General features: G+C 41.0%; 1 protein-coding gene across 5 annotated transcripts in view; it reads right to left on the reverse strand.

Moving 5' to 3' along the window:
• The window catches only part of TRAPPC9 (trafficking protein particle complex subunit 9), a 459,459-nt gene that overhangs the window by 401,214 nt on the left and 39,545 nt on the right, over positions 1–18,700 (reverse strand). For all 5 annotated transcript variants that reach the window (XM_069005535.1, XM_069005533.1, XM_069005534.1 and 2 more), the window contains 3 exons: positions 12,818–12,944; positions 8,234–8,379; positions 1,715–1,800 (listed from right to left, as the gene is read on the reverse strand). In XM_069005535.1, the coding sequence (XP_068861636.1) occupies positions 1,715–1,800; positions 8,234–8,379; positions 12,818–12,944 (359 nt within the window). The remainder of the gene's footprint in view (positions 1–1,714; positions 1,801–8,233; positions 8,380–12,817; positions 12,945–18,700) is intronic.

An 18,700-nucleotide genomic window follows, 5' to 3' on the forward strand; every position in this document is an offset into this window, starting at 1 on the left:
CTACAGACTCAACAGATGTCACAGTGTTTCTGTCATTTGGGGAGCTCCAAACTGGCCTCAATTCCAAAGAAATTGTCTCTAGAACTCCAAATCCAGGGGAGCAGGCACTTTCCTCAAAGTGCTACAGTCTTGATACTGCAGACAAATCTACCAAAATCAACCAATTTCTCCCAGTGAGCCCACATTTGTGCAGAGCAGAATTTCTGATTACATTAATCACTTCAATTATTTGCATCTAGTTTGCAAATTAATTCCTCTTGTGCTTACCACTGGAACTGGAATTCAGTGTTAATTCCAAGACAGAACTTTATCACAACAGTGAAGAGAAGTATTGGTGATAGTACAGCTCAGTTGCTCAGGGAATGGATGTTGTGCAGATCTATGCAAATAACTGCATTCTGAGTTCTTCTGTGTGTAAGCACTTGGAAGAAATTTCCTCATTAAGAAACTGTCCAAGTTTTTAAAATATATAACTACATCATTACTTAAACAATACAAATTAGACTGTAAATCAAAATGTTCTTAATCAATTAATTCCCACAGAGACCTTTCTGATGTGCAGCTTTACAACTACTTCTTCTATTAATTCCTAAAAAATTTGAGTACTTCTGTGAGGGTGAGAGAAAATGCTGCTGGAGAAAGTGGCATGTAAGCTTCCGAAAATTAATTTTATTGTGCTATAAAAACAAAATCTTTGGGCATGTTCATTTCCCATGGAAAAACACTTCATTATAGGTGGTTTATTATCAGTAATTTAGGTCAGCTTGCTTGACCAGACACCACAGCAGACATATCAATAAAAACAAAACCCAAACAAAAATCATGAGCAAATAAATGTACCCTGATTCAATTAGCTTGACAGAACAATAGGCTCTAAGAGATGTGATTTATTTTTAAACCAATATTAAAGGTAAGAACAGTTAACAATAAAGAATAAAGCTGGATTAGGACTGAGTGGCTATTAAGTTGGTCTGGTAGTTAGAGAACTTTTAACCTTTAAAGGGGTAACAATTTTTTAGAAATCCTGTTAGTTGGAATAAAGAAGGGAAAGGAAAAAATCCACCACAACTGCCTTTTTTTTTGGGATACAGTGCAAGCAGCCAACTGAAGCAGTAGAGAGCTTGGGCTTGATCCTTCTAACCTCACATATTTCTCCAGTGGTTTAGCCTTTTTTTCACTCCCTTCTGATCATCTGACATTAAAGTGTTTTCAAATAACATAAATCACTGGGAACAACAAATCCATGAGCTGTAGTTTTTATTAAAACCCAAAGCTTCTCAGACCTAACTATTTTAGTTCATCAGGTTTTTAAGTTGTGGTCAAAACAGGAATTTGCAAAGGAAGGATGAATGCGGGCTTTTAAACTACAGTAGCAAGTGTACAATAATTATTAGGTTTCAGGATATAATTATTACTTGAAAACCAGTATATGTAAATCACATAGCAGAAATTCTGTTCAATGCAGAAATGTTCAGAATTGATTTATGGGTCAGTGCCAGTAAAGCACTTAAACACTCTGAGTGGCAGAGATTTTTCTTTTCAATACCTCATCACCAACAAATATGAGAAAATTGACACCACCACACCGTTAAACTGAGGTTATGCTGGCTTAAACCACCTTTTAAAAGTATTTATAGAAAACCATATTTGGAAGTCTAAATGAGATTCTTCTTCAGAAAAATAGCAGGAAGAGAAGATTTAGAAAGATGCATACCATGTTTTCTACCCGGAGCTCAAAAGGCATAGGGTTGTACACCATCAACTGAACTTCACATACATCTCCCTGGACCCACTGGAAGTCTACAAGAAATAATCACAGAATTAAGGCAGGAATTACCTAATCATAGTGTTATAAAGAAATAGCAGCAGCTGAGTGGTCAGATTGCTATAATGCTTAATATCTCTCTATAATCTTCACAGCCCAAGTCCTACTCAAGAGCATTGTGCAACACAAGCTGTAAATCCCAGGCAAAGGAATAGGTTAAAGGACTGGAAACATTCATTAACATAGCAATAGTGCTCTAAGGACCCAATGCTTCATTGGCAAAATTAACTCAGGCATCAATTCAAAACACTACTTAAACACATTCTTCATGTTCAACACTTAAAGGCTTCCATACTTGGAGTTAGGTAGAGCACACATGGCCTTGATATTGGAGACTTACATAAGAATCAGCCAGGTTAGAAATAAATACACCAGGAAGAAGGAAATTACAAGTCCTCCTATAGACACAGCTGATGATATGGAGGCATATAAAGAGACACTGAAGTAAAGTGTGTCAGGTAAAAAGATGTACTTGCAGTTTATATCTCACCACAAGAGACAGGTTCAACTTTAAAGATACTTTACTCTGCCAATTTTAATATTTTCTTGAGTTTCATAATTTAAGGAGATGAGGCTGACTAGTGGAAGGTGCCCCTGCCCATGGCAGGGGAGGTTGCAACCAGGTGATCTTTAAGGTCCCTTCCAACCCAAATCATTCTGTAATTCTGTGGTTCTGTGGGAGATTATGGAGGTCAATAGCAGAGATGTAAATTTTGAGTAATTGTTCAATGCAGAAAGATTATTTTATATCAGCACTTCATAATCTTTTCAGCCCATAAGTTCTTGTCTACCTTCCAGATGTCTCACAGTGAACCACATGCACCTGAAGTTCAGGCTTCAAACTCAATGTGGCAAGATTCTCCCTGCAAGCTGAGGATCTGCAGTCCAAGTAAACAAAAGGTGGTTTAATTACATTTGTTAAATAAATCATTATTATAAGCTGAATTATAACATACATGGATTAGTCTTCACTAGTTTACCCAATGATTTTAACATATATTGCTAACAGTTTTTTACTAGGGTATTCGGAAATGTCCAGTAAAAACCTGGATTATCAATATTAAGACTTTAATGCACAGTTGAAGCCATCTGTACTCTAATTGTACATTCACAATCATTTACTATCTGATTACATTTTGCAAGCAATATTAGAGAGCTCAAGGGAGATATACTTAATGCAAATATTTAACTCCAATTAATGCTACTGGAAATTAAACACATACATCCACAGATGTTAATGGGTTATATTACTGAAACCTGAAAAGCAAAACTGTTGATTAAAACAAAACATTCACCATGGTAAGAGACACTCTGTACATTTCTTATTTAATTACTTATTAGTGTCCATGATATCTTATGCATTTTGCAGCCCCCAAAACAGCCAGTGACTGCTCTGCACAGGTACAGAGTTAACCATCGTGGTTTACTACAGCAACAGAGGCACCTGCAGTAGCACAGCAGCACTGCAGTCCTGAATCTCCACATTCTAATAATTACCACACTGTGGACTGTCTGTTCTGAAAACACAACCATCCAACAGGGCTCTCCAGCCACAGGATTCATCCCACCATGTTTCATTTATGCCAATGATGTCAAACCTCTGGGACTGGGCCAAAGCTTCCAGCTGGTGTTTGTTCCTCATGCTGTGTGCATCAGTGTAGAAACATTTCAGGTGTGGTACCTTGTGAAGCAGACTGAAGGATCCCTTTAGGATCCTCAAGTTTTGGCACAAAATCCCATCACTCATCACTGGAAAGCTTGGTTTTGTCCCCTTCCCTCTTCCAAGCTAGTTCAAAGCTCTGTCAATGAGTGCCACTAGCTCCTGTGCTAGAACTCTTTTTCCCATCTGAGAAAGACTCATCCTGTCAGGTAACAGCAGGCCAGGTGTTTATAGATCATCCCACGCTCAAAAAAACCCACATTTTTTCCATTGACACCAACCTCGGAGCCATGCATCAACCTAACGGAGCTGCCTGTTCCTATCAATATTATTCCATGCTACTGGAAGGATCAAGGAAATCACTCCCTGTGCTCTTGATCCCTCCACAAACTGTCCAAGGGCCTTGAAGTCCCTTTTGATTGGCCTCAGACTTCTCTCTGTTGTTTTGTTGCTGCCAGTCTGAACAACCAACCCAGACAGTCATCAGAGTGTCTTTCTAGACTGAAATTTTCCAGTAATGTCCCTTACCTGAGCCCCTGGGAGACAGCAGACTTCCCTGTGAGTTGGGTCTGGTGTGCACATGGGGTCCTCCGCTCCCCTTAGAAGGGGGGGATCTCCTGTTAGAACCACCCTTCTTTTCCTGTTAACAGAGGAGGTTCTGATGCAGGCTCCAGGTGGTGTTGCTTTAGGAGGCCCCTCTGTCCCAGAAGGACTTTCACCCACCTCATCAGTTGTTTGGCCTTCTCATTCCAGAGCCTCACCGCTGTTGTAGAAGGTGCCAGTCCTACCTGTAAAATTCTGAGGAGGGGAAGGAACCTTCCTCCTGATACATGCAGTAACCTGGTTCCATCCTTCACCTGTAACAGACCCCTGACTAACAGTCCTTCAGCTCATCACCCTGCTGGGTTCTGAGTCCATCTGCTTCTCCCCTGCAGAGACAGAGAGGTGATAATTCTACTATAACCTGTGCTTGTCAGGCACAGTGTCCAGCTCTGGTCCCCTCTATTGGTTTTGCTCAGCCTGGTTTTTGGTAGCAGGAGGGCCATAGAGGTGGCTCCTGTGAGAACCTCCTGGAAGTTTCCACCATGTCCAGCAGAGCCAATCTCTGATGGCTCTGAAAGGCGACAACGGGGCCAATGAGAGAGGTTGATAACACCTCTGTGATGACATATTTAAGAAGAAAATCAAAACAAAGTCAGGGAGTTTTTGCTTCTAGTCAGAGAACAGGAGGAGGTGAGAACATGTGAGGGAAACAACCTGGTGACACCAAGGTCAGTGGAGAAGGAGGGGCAGGAGGTGCTCCAGGCACTGGAGCCGAGGTGCCTCTGCAGGCCGTGGTGCAGCCCATGGTGAAGCAACTGGGCCCCTGCAGCCCATGGGTCCGTGGGGGATGCAGAGATCCACCCACAGCCCCTGGGGATCCACGGGGGATGCAGAGATCCACCCACAGGCCCTGGGGATCCATGGGGGATGCAGAGATCCACCCACAGCCCGTGGGGATCCACGGGGGATGCAGAGATCCACCCACAGCCCCTGGGGATCCATGGGGGATGCAGAGATCCACCCACAGCCCGTGGGGATCCACGGGGGATGCAGAGATCCACCCACAGCCCCTGGGGATCCACGGGGGATGCAGAGATCCACCCACAGCCCCTGGGGATCCACGGGGGATGCAGAGATCCACCTGCAGCCTGGAGGAGGTGGAGGTGGTGCCTGTGCTGGAGCGGGTGGATGCCAGGAGGAGGCTGTGATCCAGTGGGAGACCCGGTGGAGAGAGAGGGCCCTGCTCCCAGGCTGGAGCAGCCTGTCCTTGGAGCACTGGACCCCATGGAAAGAGAGAGCCACGGCAGAGCAGTTTTGGGAGGGCTGTGTGCCCATGGGAGGGGCTCAGGCTGCAGCAGGGGCGGTGTGGCTGCTGCTCCTGAGAGTGGACCCACGCCGGGGAAGTTCTCGGAGAACTGTCTCCCGTGGGAGGGACCCCACGGCCTCACAGGGGAAGGACTCCTCTCCCGGAGCAGCGAAGGAAATCTCAGTGATGAACTGACCAAACCCCCATGCCCTGTCTCCCTGAGCTATCTGTGGGAAGGAGGGAGGGGCTGGGGGGAATAGGTATTTTTAAGGCCTTATTTTACTTCTAATTATCCTCCTCTGATTCTGTTAGTAATAAATTCACTTTGTAACTTTAAGTTAAGCCTGTTCTGCCCTTGAAGTGTTTCTCCAGGTCCTTATCTCAACTCATGAAGTGTTCGTAAATTTTTTTTTTCTTTCTCTCCTCTGCCCAGCTGTGGCAGGGGAGGGTGAGCGAGTGGCTCTCCTGGGTGCCTGGCGTGGGGCCAGTGTCAAAACACGACATCCCCACAGTTGGGAAAGACACAGACTGGAGAGGATGCCAAGTAGCACCACAAAGGTGATCAAAGGACAGGGGAACCCACTTGATAAGGAAAGAATAAAGGAGTGAGATCTCTTCTCTGGGGTGAAGAGAAGGCTCAGGGGCAATATCATCACAATATTCCAGTACTTAAAGGGCTGCAACAAAGAGGACACAAGCTCTTTCCTCACAAGGAGTCACTGGAAGAAGATCAAGGGTAACAGACACCAGTTACACTGAAACAGGTTTTATTTTCTTATTAATTTTTTTTTGTTTGTTTCAGTAAGAACAGTGATTCAGTGGAACAACCTCCCCAGGGGACATGATGGAGTCTGAATCAATAGAGGTTTTTGAGATGAGATTGAAATCCCCTGTGAAAAATGTGCCAGGGCAGTGCTACAGAATTGTTTCCTTGGGGGAAAAGGTTTTGAAAGGAAAGGTAAAATGAGCTGTATTTGTATCAGCTAATACAGGTATGACAGAGTTGCTGGATTTACTAACAGAACTGTATTATATATTCCTTCTGCTTTAGACTATCTGCACTCAAAACCAACAAAACACTTCATGTCAAAAATCAGTAGGTTTATTTTTCACAACTAGCATGCTATTAAAGCAATTTAACTAGAATATAATTATCCCTGTTATTGTTTCCAATCAGAAAAGCTTATCAAGTTGAAAGCTGAAAACATTTCAAGACTTTCTAAATGGGTTTTGTTTCCCTTTGGTTTGTCAGTGCTTGATTTGCTTTGCTGTAAAACAATAATTTAACCAAAATATGGAGTAGTATCTCCATGTAAGAAAAACAGTTCATTTGTTATTGTTGTTTTTAATTAATGTTAAATACATGCCATTAAAATACTCTCAATAATTTTGAAGTTAATAATACCTCAGCTTCTTTCAAAGGAACTATCTGCTTTTATTTTCTATTTTCTTTTGTTCACTGAACTTTAAAACATTAGAGGCTTTTAGCAGTGACTGCAATGTGTATATACTTCAAAAGACAAATGCTGTACAGGATCAGAAACAGTCAGACATCTCCTTAGGCTAAATAAAAACCTAGAAGAAGAAAGTTCACTGTAAAAATGTAAATCTCCTACAGTACACAAAGCACTGAAACAGATCCTAACCAGTTCAAAAATGCAGGTTCCTTCTGTATCCATCAAGGAATGAAAATACTGCATTATACAACTGTGTGACAAAACTAGGAATAAGGCTTTATTTAAATGAAAAAAATCATGACACAGTATAGCTAAGAGATTAAATGTTGAAAATTTAATAGTGATCAAACTTCCAATAAATTAAATAAGAGAAATCAAGAGAGCACTTTAAGATGTTCCCCTATGTGTACGTTTTTTAAATTTATCCTTTCTCTTTTGAAACTGAAGTAGTGCTGCAGCAAAGTCACACTGAGCCAAGTCCATCCAAACTGCCAGATAATCATCCCTGCCTCTGCATACCCCAACTGTTCCTGTTTCAGCTATTTACTGAAAATACACATCACCAAAAACCCAACTAAAAAACATGCCTATTTTCCTCCGAGGGTGAGGGATATCACCTTAATCATAATGAGGGTTCTCAGCAGGGGCATAGCCCACATATGTTGGAATGAGGAAACCACAGAGATTCTGTGAGAACTGGCCCTGCAGGCCAGGCACAGTCCAGATGAACAAGGAGCCCAGTTAAGATAAAACATGCTGCAAGTTTCTGAAGTTTTTACGATCAGTTCTGTTCCACGGTCACGCGAATCTTTTCTGTGCTGACATTAATGCCTGTGGTAAAAATTACCACACACATGATATGCACAGAAGCAACACAAAGAACTACCAATATTTTAATTTAATCCAGGATTTCAACAAACCTCTAATCTTTTTCAATGGCATGATTATTGCACTGAAAAGCTTTATAATCTTTATTAAAAGAAAATTACTAATATTTCTAACAGGGTTTATAAACTTTTTCTTGTCTGAACTGTCCTTAAGTAAAAGGGACTAATAAGACAGTTCAGCATTCTGAGTTTATGTTAAATCAGAATAGGAAAAGGAAAAACTACAACAGTGCATTTTGCTCAGGGAGCTGAAACTGTGGTGGCTGCCAAGCAGAGCATGTCAGAACTAAGTTTTCCCTGAATTCTCTTTTGTTTGAGAAGGAAATAAAACTAGTTTATCTCTTCTCAAAAATCAGTGTTATCATCTATGAGACTTTATTCCTCTTTTGAATATGAAACTGTGCCCCCGAGAAAAAAGATTTGTTCCTTCAGGACTTGAGGCTAAAGAACTGGTTATGTCAAATAAAAGGGAGCAATGTTCAGATTTGCTTTTCTTGACCACAGAAGATTCTCTCATTTAACAAAATAACAGAAAATACTGCAAATTGTTCTTACCTATTTTTTTATTTCGTTCTTCCCCACGACTGTGTGCAATAATTGGAGAATATATGAAGGGGCTTTTGGTTGATACATTCTGACCAAGTAAACTTTTCACTTTGTGAGGTCGGAGACTGGTTGGGAGGTTCAAGAGCTTCACAGATCTGTTGAGTAGAAATAATTTCTAATTATTTCATTTATTCTATTTTATAACAGGTAACTTTGTTAAAAATGAACTGATAAATATGAAATGTCAGTCTGAGAATAAAACACCTGAAATGGAACACTTGAAGCAAACATCTACAATACAAAAGGAAGTAACACCAACCCAAGGAAACTGCAGTTTCAGAAAGCTCTCAGGAAACAAAGGAAAAAATCTTCTGTAGAAACCAACAAAACCAAAATTAGCCAGAATAGTGTTCTGAAATCCAGCTATTAATTTTTGAGTGCAGTCTGAACCACAACTCCAGTGCACAAAGCAGCTGAGTATTTAACTTAAATCCAAACTAGAATCCAGACAAAATTTCACTGGACAATATAACACAAATAAAGAAACTTCTCCACAGTGAATAAAGCTGACTTCAATACAGTGAAAATGCAGAGTTGCTACTGGAAGGAAGGAAATATCCCAGAAATTTGAGTAGGTTTGTTAAACAACCAGAAAGCAATTACAAATAGACAGAAAACAAATTATTTATTAGATTACATCCCTGTTAGACTCAATTCCCTACAATGCCATGCAAGGAAATCATTGCTCTTCCAATGCTGAGGGGAAATTAAAGACAAAATTTTGGGCAGAAGAACAAGCAATAAATTGGTGAATATTCAGTAAAATCAGCAGCATTATAAAAACCTGTAGGACACCTAATTACTTCAAATCAGGAACTCAGCACAATAAAAAACAGATAGATCAATATCACAGTAAGAGAAAGTAGGCACACAAGAAACCAAGATAATATGTTTCTGATGAAAAATAATGAAGCTGTAAGAGTAGCACTACACAGACAAGTTCTCTCTGTGAAACAAAAGACCTGATAAGAAATTACTAAATAACACTAAAAGTACTTTGGAACAAGAAATAAATCACATCCATATATTATGTGTTGGTGATACTTAGTGTCAGCATCGAGATCATATGCAAAATCACAGACAATGAGCCTGAGGAAAAAGAAGGAAATTGTAAGAGACCCCTGAGATTTCATAATTTAAAACCTCTTCTGATAGAATTTTTTTACAAATTATAATGCAACTTAAAGCAAAAATGTGAATTATATTTATTTGAGGAAAGAAACATTTAATTTGATAAAGAGGTAACAAAAAGGAATTGTATTTTATATACAGAGAAAAGTGCTTTGGCTCCTTCATGATTACTATATAAATACTGGTGGATAATCTGCTTTACCTGAATGCATGACAGTGGAAGGAATGTTCTTCAACCACGTATCAGAGAGCTGTACCCTCACAGGTCAGACAAAGAACATGGCAGATTTTTTAATTCCTTTGTGTGAAAAGTTTCAGTCATGTCCCCTGGCCTGACACCACTGAATGCAAATGAGTGACAATTAAGAATTACTAACTAATTTCACTAGCTACCCAGAAGATCAAAATCCTGTATTTGGAAAATGTTAATTAAAAACAACCTTACTTAGAGGGGAAAGGAAAATATATTTTTTTAAGAGACCTCACTATACTAAGTAAACAGAGGGAAGGGAAGGGAAAAACTGTCACTGAGTAAATTTGAAGTAGTAAGAAAAGTATGTAAGGACAATTAAAAGCAGCAGTGGTGAAAAGGAAGAAAATTTTCTGCTTTTAAGTATATTAGTAAGACATTTACCTTTAACACAGGTAAATTATAAAAATGGGAATAATGCATTTGTTATCTGAGAAAATACTAGAAGGTGATTTCATAATGAACATGAGTAACGGAATACAAAGGTTTTGCCATGCCAAATCTCATCTATTGCTTTTGAAGTACTGGGGAGAAAAGGTAACAGTGCCACTGCGATCCTATTTCACTGTGGCATTTCCATATCTGACAGTATTTTGATTAAGAAATCCGCATGCAAAATAAGCACCCCACATGAAATGGATTAAAACTTGTAGACCGTGAAATGCCAACAGTAAATAGAAGTCATCCCCATCAGTAAATGTGTGTTTCTAGAGGGCTCTAGCATGGATTGAATCATAAGCTGAAGTTATTCAACATTGATCAAAATGACATTTCCACACATTTATAATTGGTGTCACAAAAAATTAGCACAATTTAGCTGAGAGAGCTCTGCAGTCCTGCAGCACAGCTGGTTCCCAATGGGCTGGAGAGCTCTACACCACCAGATCTGCTGAGCAGATGTAACCAGAGGCTTTATATCTAAACACAGTTTTATTGGACTATGAATTTTTATCGCTATGAATTTATAGAACTTTTAAAAGACGAGAAGGAGAGGAGCAGCAATTCTTAAATGTTAAATAAGTTGATGCTGGGTTGCCCTCCCCATGGCTAAACAGAAGCAAGTACTCCCAACATTCTAAGCCCAGCCAGGTCAAGATAAGTTGCTAATGCAAGTGAATGTGTTTGTCCCCTTCTCTCAGCATACAAAACATTTTAAGTGACACAAAGTCTCTCCCACTGAAGTCTTGGGAATCTCTTGCCACAGTTCTGCCTGGCGTCTTCTTCCAGTCTCTTCTCCCAGGTAAAAAGTGACAGGGTAAGAGGAAATGGCCTCAAATCGCAACAGGGGAGGTTTAAATTCAATATTAGAAGAATTTTCTTCATTGAAAGGGTTGTCAAGCATTGGAAGGGGCTGCCCAGGGAGGTGATAAGAGTTACCATCCCTGGAAGTGTTAAAAAAATGTGTGGATGTGGCATTTGAGGACATGGTTTAATGGTGAACATGGTGGTGATACTGGGTTGATGGTTGGACTTGATCACCTTAAAGGTCTTCTCCAATTTTAACTATTCCATGGTTCTCTGATTCCATTATTCTAAATGCATGACTCCTATAAAAAGGATTCAATCAACATTTGCCTCATCTTCCAGACTTGAATTTTCTTCACAGTTCAGCATGTTCTTTTCTGAATAGCATTATCTTTCCTTCAAAAAGGAAAGATTTTCTTTCAGTCTTCTATTATTGATGCCCAGTGGCTGCTTTCTCTCTGACTCTCTCTAATGCTTCGTGCCAGGCTTTAACCTAAACAAGTTATATATAACTCATTAGCCTGACTGTATGATGTGCCTGGGCACAGAAAGGAACTGAGATTTAGAATAGGCCAGTGAAGGTGCCAGCTTGAAAATGCAGCATCTGGAAAGGGAGAGTAACAAGTTCCAGGTGAGTTCCAAGCTCCATGGATGGAGACCGCATCCAACTCATGGATCTTCAGTACTGACGTGATCAAGTATCCAACTAAAGTCTCAGCTGCAGCAAAATACTTTACTTCAATTGACTAAGAAACTGTTTGTTGGGGTTTTAGGAGCTCTCCTGGGGTTTTTTTTTCTGCTAAAGCAATTTTCCCCATACGTGTTGCTGGGGGGACAAATGGCTGGGTACTTAAGAAAAACAAAGAGCTAGCCACTAGAGTGGGGTGCTTCTGGCTACTCTTTTGTTTCACCTGGGTGTGCGGGCAGTCGGTCCCCAGCGCCTGGACAGAGAGAGAGGCTGCTTTCTTCGGCTGCTTTTCCTTCTGCCGGAGAAAAACCCCAGGATCCCAGGGCCACCTTTCCCTGCCCAACTGGGAGCCCGGCTGTGGCCGCCCTGCCCCGCAGCTGATTCGAGCCTTCGGTGTGTTGTAGCCCTGCTCACCCTGCCTGCCCAGACCTCCGGGGGTTCCCCGCTTGGATACATCTCCTCTGCCACCCGGGATTTGTACTCGACCCTGCCATTCCAGCCTGCTGTTCCCTAGGGTCCGGCTGGACACCGGGATCGGCTGCCCAGGGCTTTGTGAAGCCTTTGTCCCATCCCTTCCCGGGATCCCAGGGCACCGGTGCCGCTGCTCCCCGAGCTCGCTCCGGAGCGCCCCCTGCAGCCGCGGGGGAACCATCGCACCCGCCCTGCTCACCGGGAGCCGCCAGCGCCCCTGCCGGCTGTGAGCGGAACTGCACCCGAGGGGAAAGGGCCTGACAGCCGAGAAGGCTGGGACTGGGTTTGGGATTGCTGTTACTGCCATAGTTATTGTTGTTTGTTTGACTTGTTATACACATATAGATATATAACAGTAAAGAACTGTTATTCCTATTTCCCATATCTTTGCCTAAAAGCCCCTTGATTTCAAAATTATAATAACTTGGAGGGAAAGGGGGTCGCATCTGCCATTCCAAGGGAGGCTTCTGCCTTCCTTAGCAGACACCTGTCGTTCAAACTAAGACACTGCTGATGGACAGTTCTTCAAAAAACAAAACTTATCTCTTTCTGAAACTAAAGGCCACAAAGTATTTTCTGGTCAAAGGCTCTATTTTTGCTCAAGAGCTTCTCAAAACAATTTGACATTTTGGGATTTTTTCATGTTCCTGTGATCAACATGCATAAAGTGAGATGACTACATCCTTTCAGTATCCTTTAAAATTTGACAGGTACTGTGAAAAAGTTAAAGATTGTGTTTTGGTCTTACTTCACGATAGGCAATTTGGTGAAGGGAACAGGAGGTAGCTTCAAACCATCTGGAAGAGTGATGACTTCCATTGTCCCAGGGCATTTTGCTGTGTAGCTTTCCAAGCTCTGCGTGACATCTTTCTTTTCTAGAAAATAAAATTTTAAATTATTTCAAGCTCACATTTAATTATGATGAGGTTATATCCTTTTTTTGTACAAAATAACTCTAATGGCACGCCAACTAATTTCTGCATTCAGCACTTGGAGTTAAGCTCAACCTCAACAGATGGATCAAATATAATTAAGTGACCTTAAGGAAAAGAGTTTGGTAGATTTCTCAGAGTTTTTCAAGTGCCAGTCTATATTTACTTTTGTTAGGTTTTTTATTGTCAAAGTACAAGTTTCTACAATTTCATCTATTAAACCTTCATATACAAACAAAGCAATCAGCCTCACACATATTAATAGTAGCATTCTATGGGAACAGGCCCTGCTCTGAAACATTAGATGAAATATCAAAGGCAATGAAGAGAAACAAATTACTTTTGATGTTAACTTGTGTGAAAACCATCTAATCCTCAAAATAATTGTACTGTGTTACGCTACTAAATTATAACAACTGGTAAGAAAGGTTTTCTTTGGTTTTGCTTAAAAGTACAAGAACATTCAAATAAATATATATCATTGGGGTTATCTTCAAGAATGCACAATGATTGCTTATTAGCTTTATCCAGCAATTATTTTCAACAATGTATCTGTGTCTCCAGGAAAAAAAAAAGTCTATTTGGAAATACACAGCCTCAGCACAAAATGATACTTGATCTTTAATGGTCCTTTCCAACCCAAACCTTTCTATGATTCTATGATTACCTCCTTCTCTGATGAAATGGGAGTCTGCAAACAGACAAAAGCCTGAGAGTGTTTCTTTAGAAGGAAGAATGAGGCAGCTGAAAAGACCTATATTATTTTAAAATGAACATTCACAGAATGTTGGAAGGCACCTTGAAGTCCAACCACCCCCCTCTTCCATGGGCACAGACACCTTCCACTAAACCAGGCTGTTCCACGTATGTGCTACCAATAAAAATAATTATTCAATATCTAAACTGTTTCTAGAAAATACTTAAAAGATCAAAATACTCAATGATAAAACTAAATAGGAAAGGGGAGGGTGATAACAAGTAGTTATCACTAGTAGTACCAAAAAAACTGCTTAGACAGGTGTACTGGGTAATGCAGCAAGCTTTTGGTAGCAAGAGGTAGCCTTTGGGAGAAGACACCAGGGTATCTCCATGATAGATCCCATTCCAGCCAACTCCAAAACAAATCTGCTGCTGCCCAAAGCTGGGCCAATCGGTTATGCTGGTGGCACCTCTTTGAGAACATATTTAAGAAAGGTAAAAAAGGCTGCATAGCAGCTGTGAGAGGGAGGAGTGAGAAAAATGTGAAAGAAACATCCTGTAAACCATGCCAAAAATACCAAAACCTGCCTAAAACACCATCTTGGCCCTTGAAAAGCGCAAACATCCAGCAATGCTTGTGCTGCCCACATCAATCCAGCTTGGTCTGTGACTTCTGCGGCCACAAGTACACACTCCTTCAAAGCAAATAAACATTGATTATAATCCCCTTCACTATGGAATTAATGCCACATAACTGACAAATTGCCTTGTTTGTATCTGTTTCACTGAACAGTCTCTTGAGCAATACCCCACATTTTAATTGCCTGTAGGAAATGTTCCCAAAACCACATTAATTAGACATCCACATACACTCAGAGCAGCACAGCACAGTCAGGAGCTGTCATGGTTCAAGGCTGAGTATTACCATCAAAATTTCAGGTTATTTGCCATATTAGGAGCAAGGGTACATAGTGCAAGCAGATTCCAGCAAGATGGAAATCTTCACAGCTACCAGACATGATGAAGGTAACACTACAGAATGTGCTTAATTGTGCTTGAAACCTAAGGTCTGTCATTCCAGAGCACTGGCTCATTCCCTAGTGTGAAACATGCTCAGTTATTGTTCTCAAAGAAAGCAGGCTGCCATTTGTAAAAAGAATTTGTTTACAGATTTTTGAGTCCTGCGGTGATATCATGGTAGCAGCTCCATATACTTTCTGGGAAGACAAAGCTAAACCAAACCATTTTTCCATGTTGATGTGGAGTGAAGCACAGCTTTAAACACTGGCTGCCAGGCCAGCAGCTCTGTTCCTTTTCTTAGCACCACATCTCAGCCAAGATGCTGAAGGAAGCCACATCAGCAGGACACAATGAGAACTATTCATGATTCAAAAGAGCTGCCTGATCCTGCCCGAGAGCCAGTTCTGAAAGCAAACACTGGAGCCTTCTCCCTCGAGGAGCACCTCAGCTCCCTGATCTGTGTGGCCTAATGGTTGCCAAAAACCTGCTACAACAATTGCAGCTCTGAATTCTCACAGCTTCTGGCTGCCTATCATTGTGCTCTGACAGAACCTCCTGGGAGGATGCATTGAACTCCTCAACCACCTTCCTGACCCACAATTAGGAGATCTCTGTGACTGTTATCACCAGCACTTACCTTTTCGAAGAGACAAAAAACAGCTGCTCTTGGAGGTCTTTACCCATCTGGTGCCTTCATGCTTGTACAGGTCAGCAGGAAGGCAACCACCACTTGATCCTGTGACCTGTGAATTCACCTCAACAGCTTTAAAAGCCTGTCCTGCAGCTGCGAGCACTACTGGATACTGTTGTGTAGGTATTAGAGACTCATTTACTGAGTGAGGAGTGACAGCTTATTTTCTCATCTGGATTAACTATGTTCACAATTTTTTTTCCCCATGGTTTCTCTCCAGACTGACTGAAAGACCAGGATCACAGAATGGCTGTAACCAAATAAAGCTGAGCAAAGCCACTGTCAGCACTGGCACTCGAACACATTCTGCTCAGTTTGATCAGTATAATCCCACGGTAGTTTCCCCACTGCATACCAAATTGGTTTTGACTGCTTCTGACCACCGGAAATTTAGCAAGTCCACCCATATTCTTGGAATTTCATTGCTTAACTACTTCACAACAACATAACGAGCATTGGGTTTGTGTCCAAGCTGCTTCAAACCTTCTTCTAATATGAGAACACAAAAATCTGAGAGCTTCAGGTGCACAGTCAGAAGCCATTAGTGATTAAAAGCTACTAAATGTGAAAAAGACAACTTTCTCCTCATTTCATAGTCATGTGGAGCAGTATTTCACAATAATGGTGCCACTGAAAAAATCAGACCAGGACAGGACAGAAGGTCAGATGTAGACTAACATTTTTAAGCACTTTAGCAACTGTGATTTGACAGTATCACACAAACAGCAGTTCATGTCTTGGCAGATAACACAGAAAATGAGAACGCAATTGCTGTAACTGTAGATTTTAGCTCTTTAATATTTGAAAAGATTTAAAACAGCTGTACACAGATTCAGGCACTACCCATTGAACACTAAGTCAAATAGTAAAAATGCAGCATTTGTTCTTTGGCAACAACTGGTTGAAGTTGTGTTGATCAAATCATGGTGTTCCTTGCAGTACACCTAGAGCCAGGTGGAATAAAGAAAGAGAACATTTCATGTCTGACCCACCAATCACATTGGAACAATATCATTTCCTCATGCAGCTCACTAAAATATTGAAAACAAATAGCTAAATACCTTCTGACTTCAATTTTACCTCAGTGATAGGCCCAGAAACAACATTTTAACAAAAACCCTCATTGCCCAGGGTGCTTTGTGCTGGCTGAGATTTTTCCTTCTCCCTTGAAAACATTGAATAATGGTCACAAAGGAGAAGTCTGAGGGGAGTTCCTGCAGCAGTCCTGACCCAACTCTTTCAGGAAAGACTCAAACATCTCCTTATTAAATTAATAGTAATATATAACAAGACAGAAAAGTCAGTCTAATGACAGAAAAAAAAAATAAAACAAGAGAAAAGTAGTTTTTGCACCCATAAACATAGATATGGCCTTCCAGTGCCTAAAGGGAGCCTACAAGAAAGATGGAGAGAGACTTTTTACAAGAGCATGTAGTGACAGGACAAAGAGAAATGGATTCAGACTGACAGAGGGCAGGTTTAGATAAGATATTAGGAAAAAACTAGTTACTGAGGGTGATGAGGCCCTGGAACAGGTTGCCCAGAGAAGCTGTGGCTCTCCTATCCCTTGAAGTGTTCAGGGCCAGGCTGGATGGGACTTGGAGCCACCTGGTCTAAGAGGAAGGTGTCCCTGCCCATGGCAGGGATGATCTTTAATGTCCATCCCAACCCAAACTATTCTGTGATATTTCCTTCACACACACACAAAAAAGGAAAATTACTTGGTGAGCCTTTTGACAACTAGGTAAGAAAAGAAGTCCGTATCTGCTTCCCTACTATCAAGACACAGTGTATTGTCTAAAGAATTTCAAAAAGGCCACAAACTACATTAAGGCCCTCACAAAAGCTGCAGTGTAAGTTGAGTATTCACGGAGAGCAACCACCACACACTTTTTACTCTGCAGTTAATCACAGATTGCAGGGGTGTGCAAAGCTCCTCAGACCCTTTCAGGCAGTGCCTGAGCTCTGGTTTGGGCAGATGCAGACAGACAGGGAGCACCACATTTGTGTACTCAGGGCACCCCCTTCCCAAGCTCGACCAGGACAGAGGTGTGAGCAAAGCACCTCAGCAAGACCTGCACGATCAATCCACTCCTGCAGCACTTGGGCTGGGAGCTCAGCAGAACAGAGCAGCTCCTCTCATCTGCAGGCAGCACCACCTGCTTTTCCACCCCATTAACTCTGATGGGAATTGGGTGATGGCACTTTCTACAGTTTTAGTAACAAACAGCACCTCTAATATTTTTCTGAAAAATACATGGAGCAAGTAACCACAACTTCAAACTGCTCAGAAATCTGATACTTGAACAAGCTGCTTTGAAAGCAACACAGGAACCCTGGGTGTTCATCCCAACATTGTCTACTGCAATAAATGTGTGTGTTCCCAACACAGACTCCAAAGCTGTTCTTACGGAGAAAGGCACTGGCAGTCAGCAGAGTATGAATCCCATTTCTTTAAGAAATCAAGCAACATAAATAAAACACAGCAGAGACAAATAAAATTCACTGTTTGACACAGAAAAGGGCAGAAACTACAGGAAAATAATTAATCTATGCTACCCAGAGATTAAGACCTGCTTTCATGACTAGAGCATCATGAACTATATTAAAGAGACTGATTCCATCCACACAAAGGATTCAGTTATTTGCTGTGTAATAGCTCATCTTTGAAAACTAAGCTCTCAATTTACTACTAACTTTGCAGGAAGGGGGAAGAAAATAGTATTTTAGACAAATAAAAATAGCTGTCTTTTAGAAGCAGAATGTTTTCAGCTTCTACAGTGACTGCCACAGAGAAAAAGAATGGGAAGAGACTGGCTAAACATATCACAGTCTTCCATTACAAGAATTTTAATAATTATTCAAAATGTGTACACATGAAGGCCCAGCCAGTTTGAACAAAAATATTTCTCATTAAAACCTCATTAAAAAAATCAACATAGCTGAAGACAGAGTTCATAAAGACACCATTAAAATTTCAGTGTCTGGCTCTCCACCATATCTCAGAACTTCAGATGTCTGCATGCATACTTTCAATGCTAAAAAATACATTTTGTACACACAAAACCAGTATGTAAACCACTGAAATCAGTAATAATTTTTTCATGGTAAGGAGTACCAGGAGTCCTACTTCTACACAAAGTGGAGTAAATTAGGGTAACTTATATAATGATAAATGAAGTTAAGGACTGCTGCAAAGCTGCTGCTGGGCAAGGTAGGTTCTGTAAATACTCACAGATACAATGGCATAACTGTTAAACACATCTGATTCTGCATTCTGTGTGGAAAG

The sequence above is a fragment of the Aphelocoma coerulescens genome, chromosome 2 (genome assembly GCF_041296385.1).
Source record: "Aphelocoma coerulescens isolate FSJ_1873_10779 chromosome 2, UR_Acoe_1.0, whole genome shotgun sequence".
NCBI classification, from domain to species: Eukaryota; Metazoa; Chordata; class Aves; order Passeriformes; family Corvidae; genus Aphelocoma; species Aphelocoma coerulescens.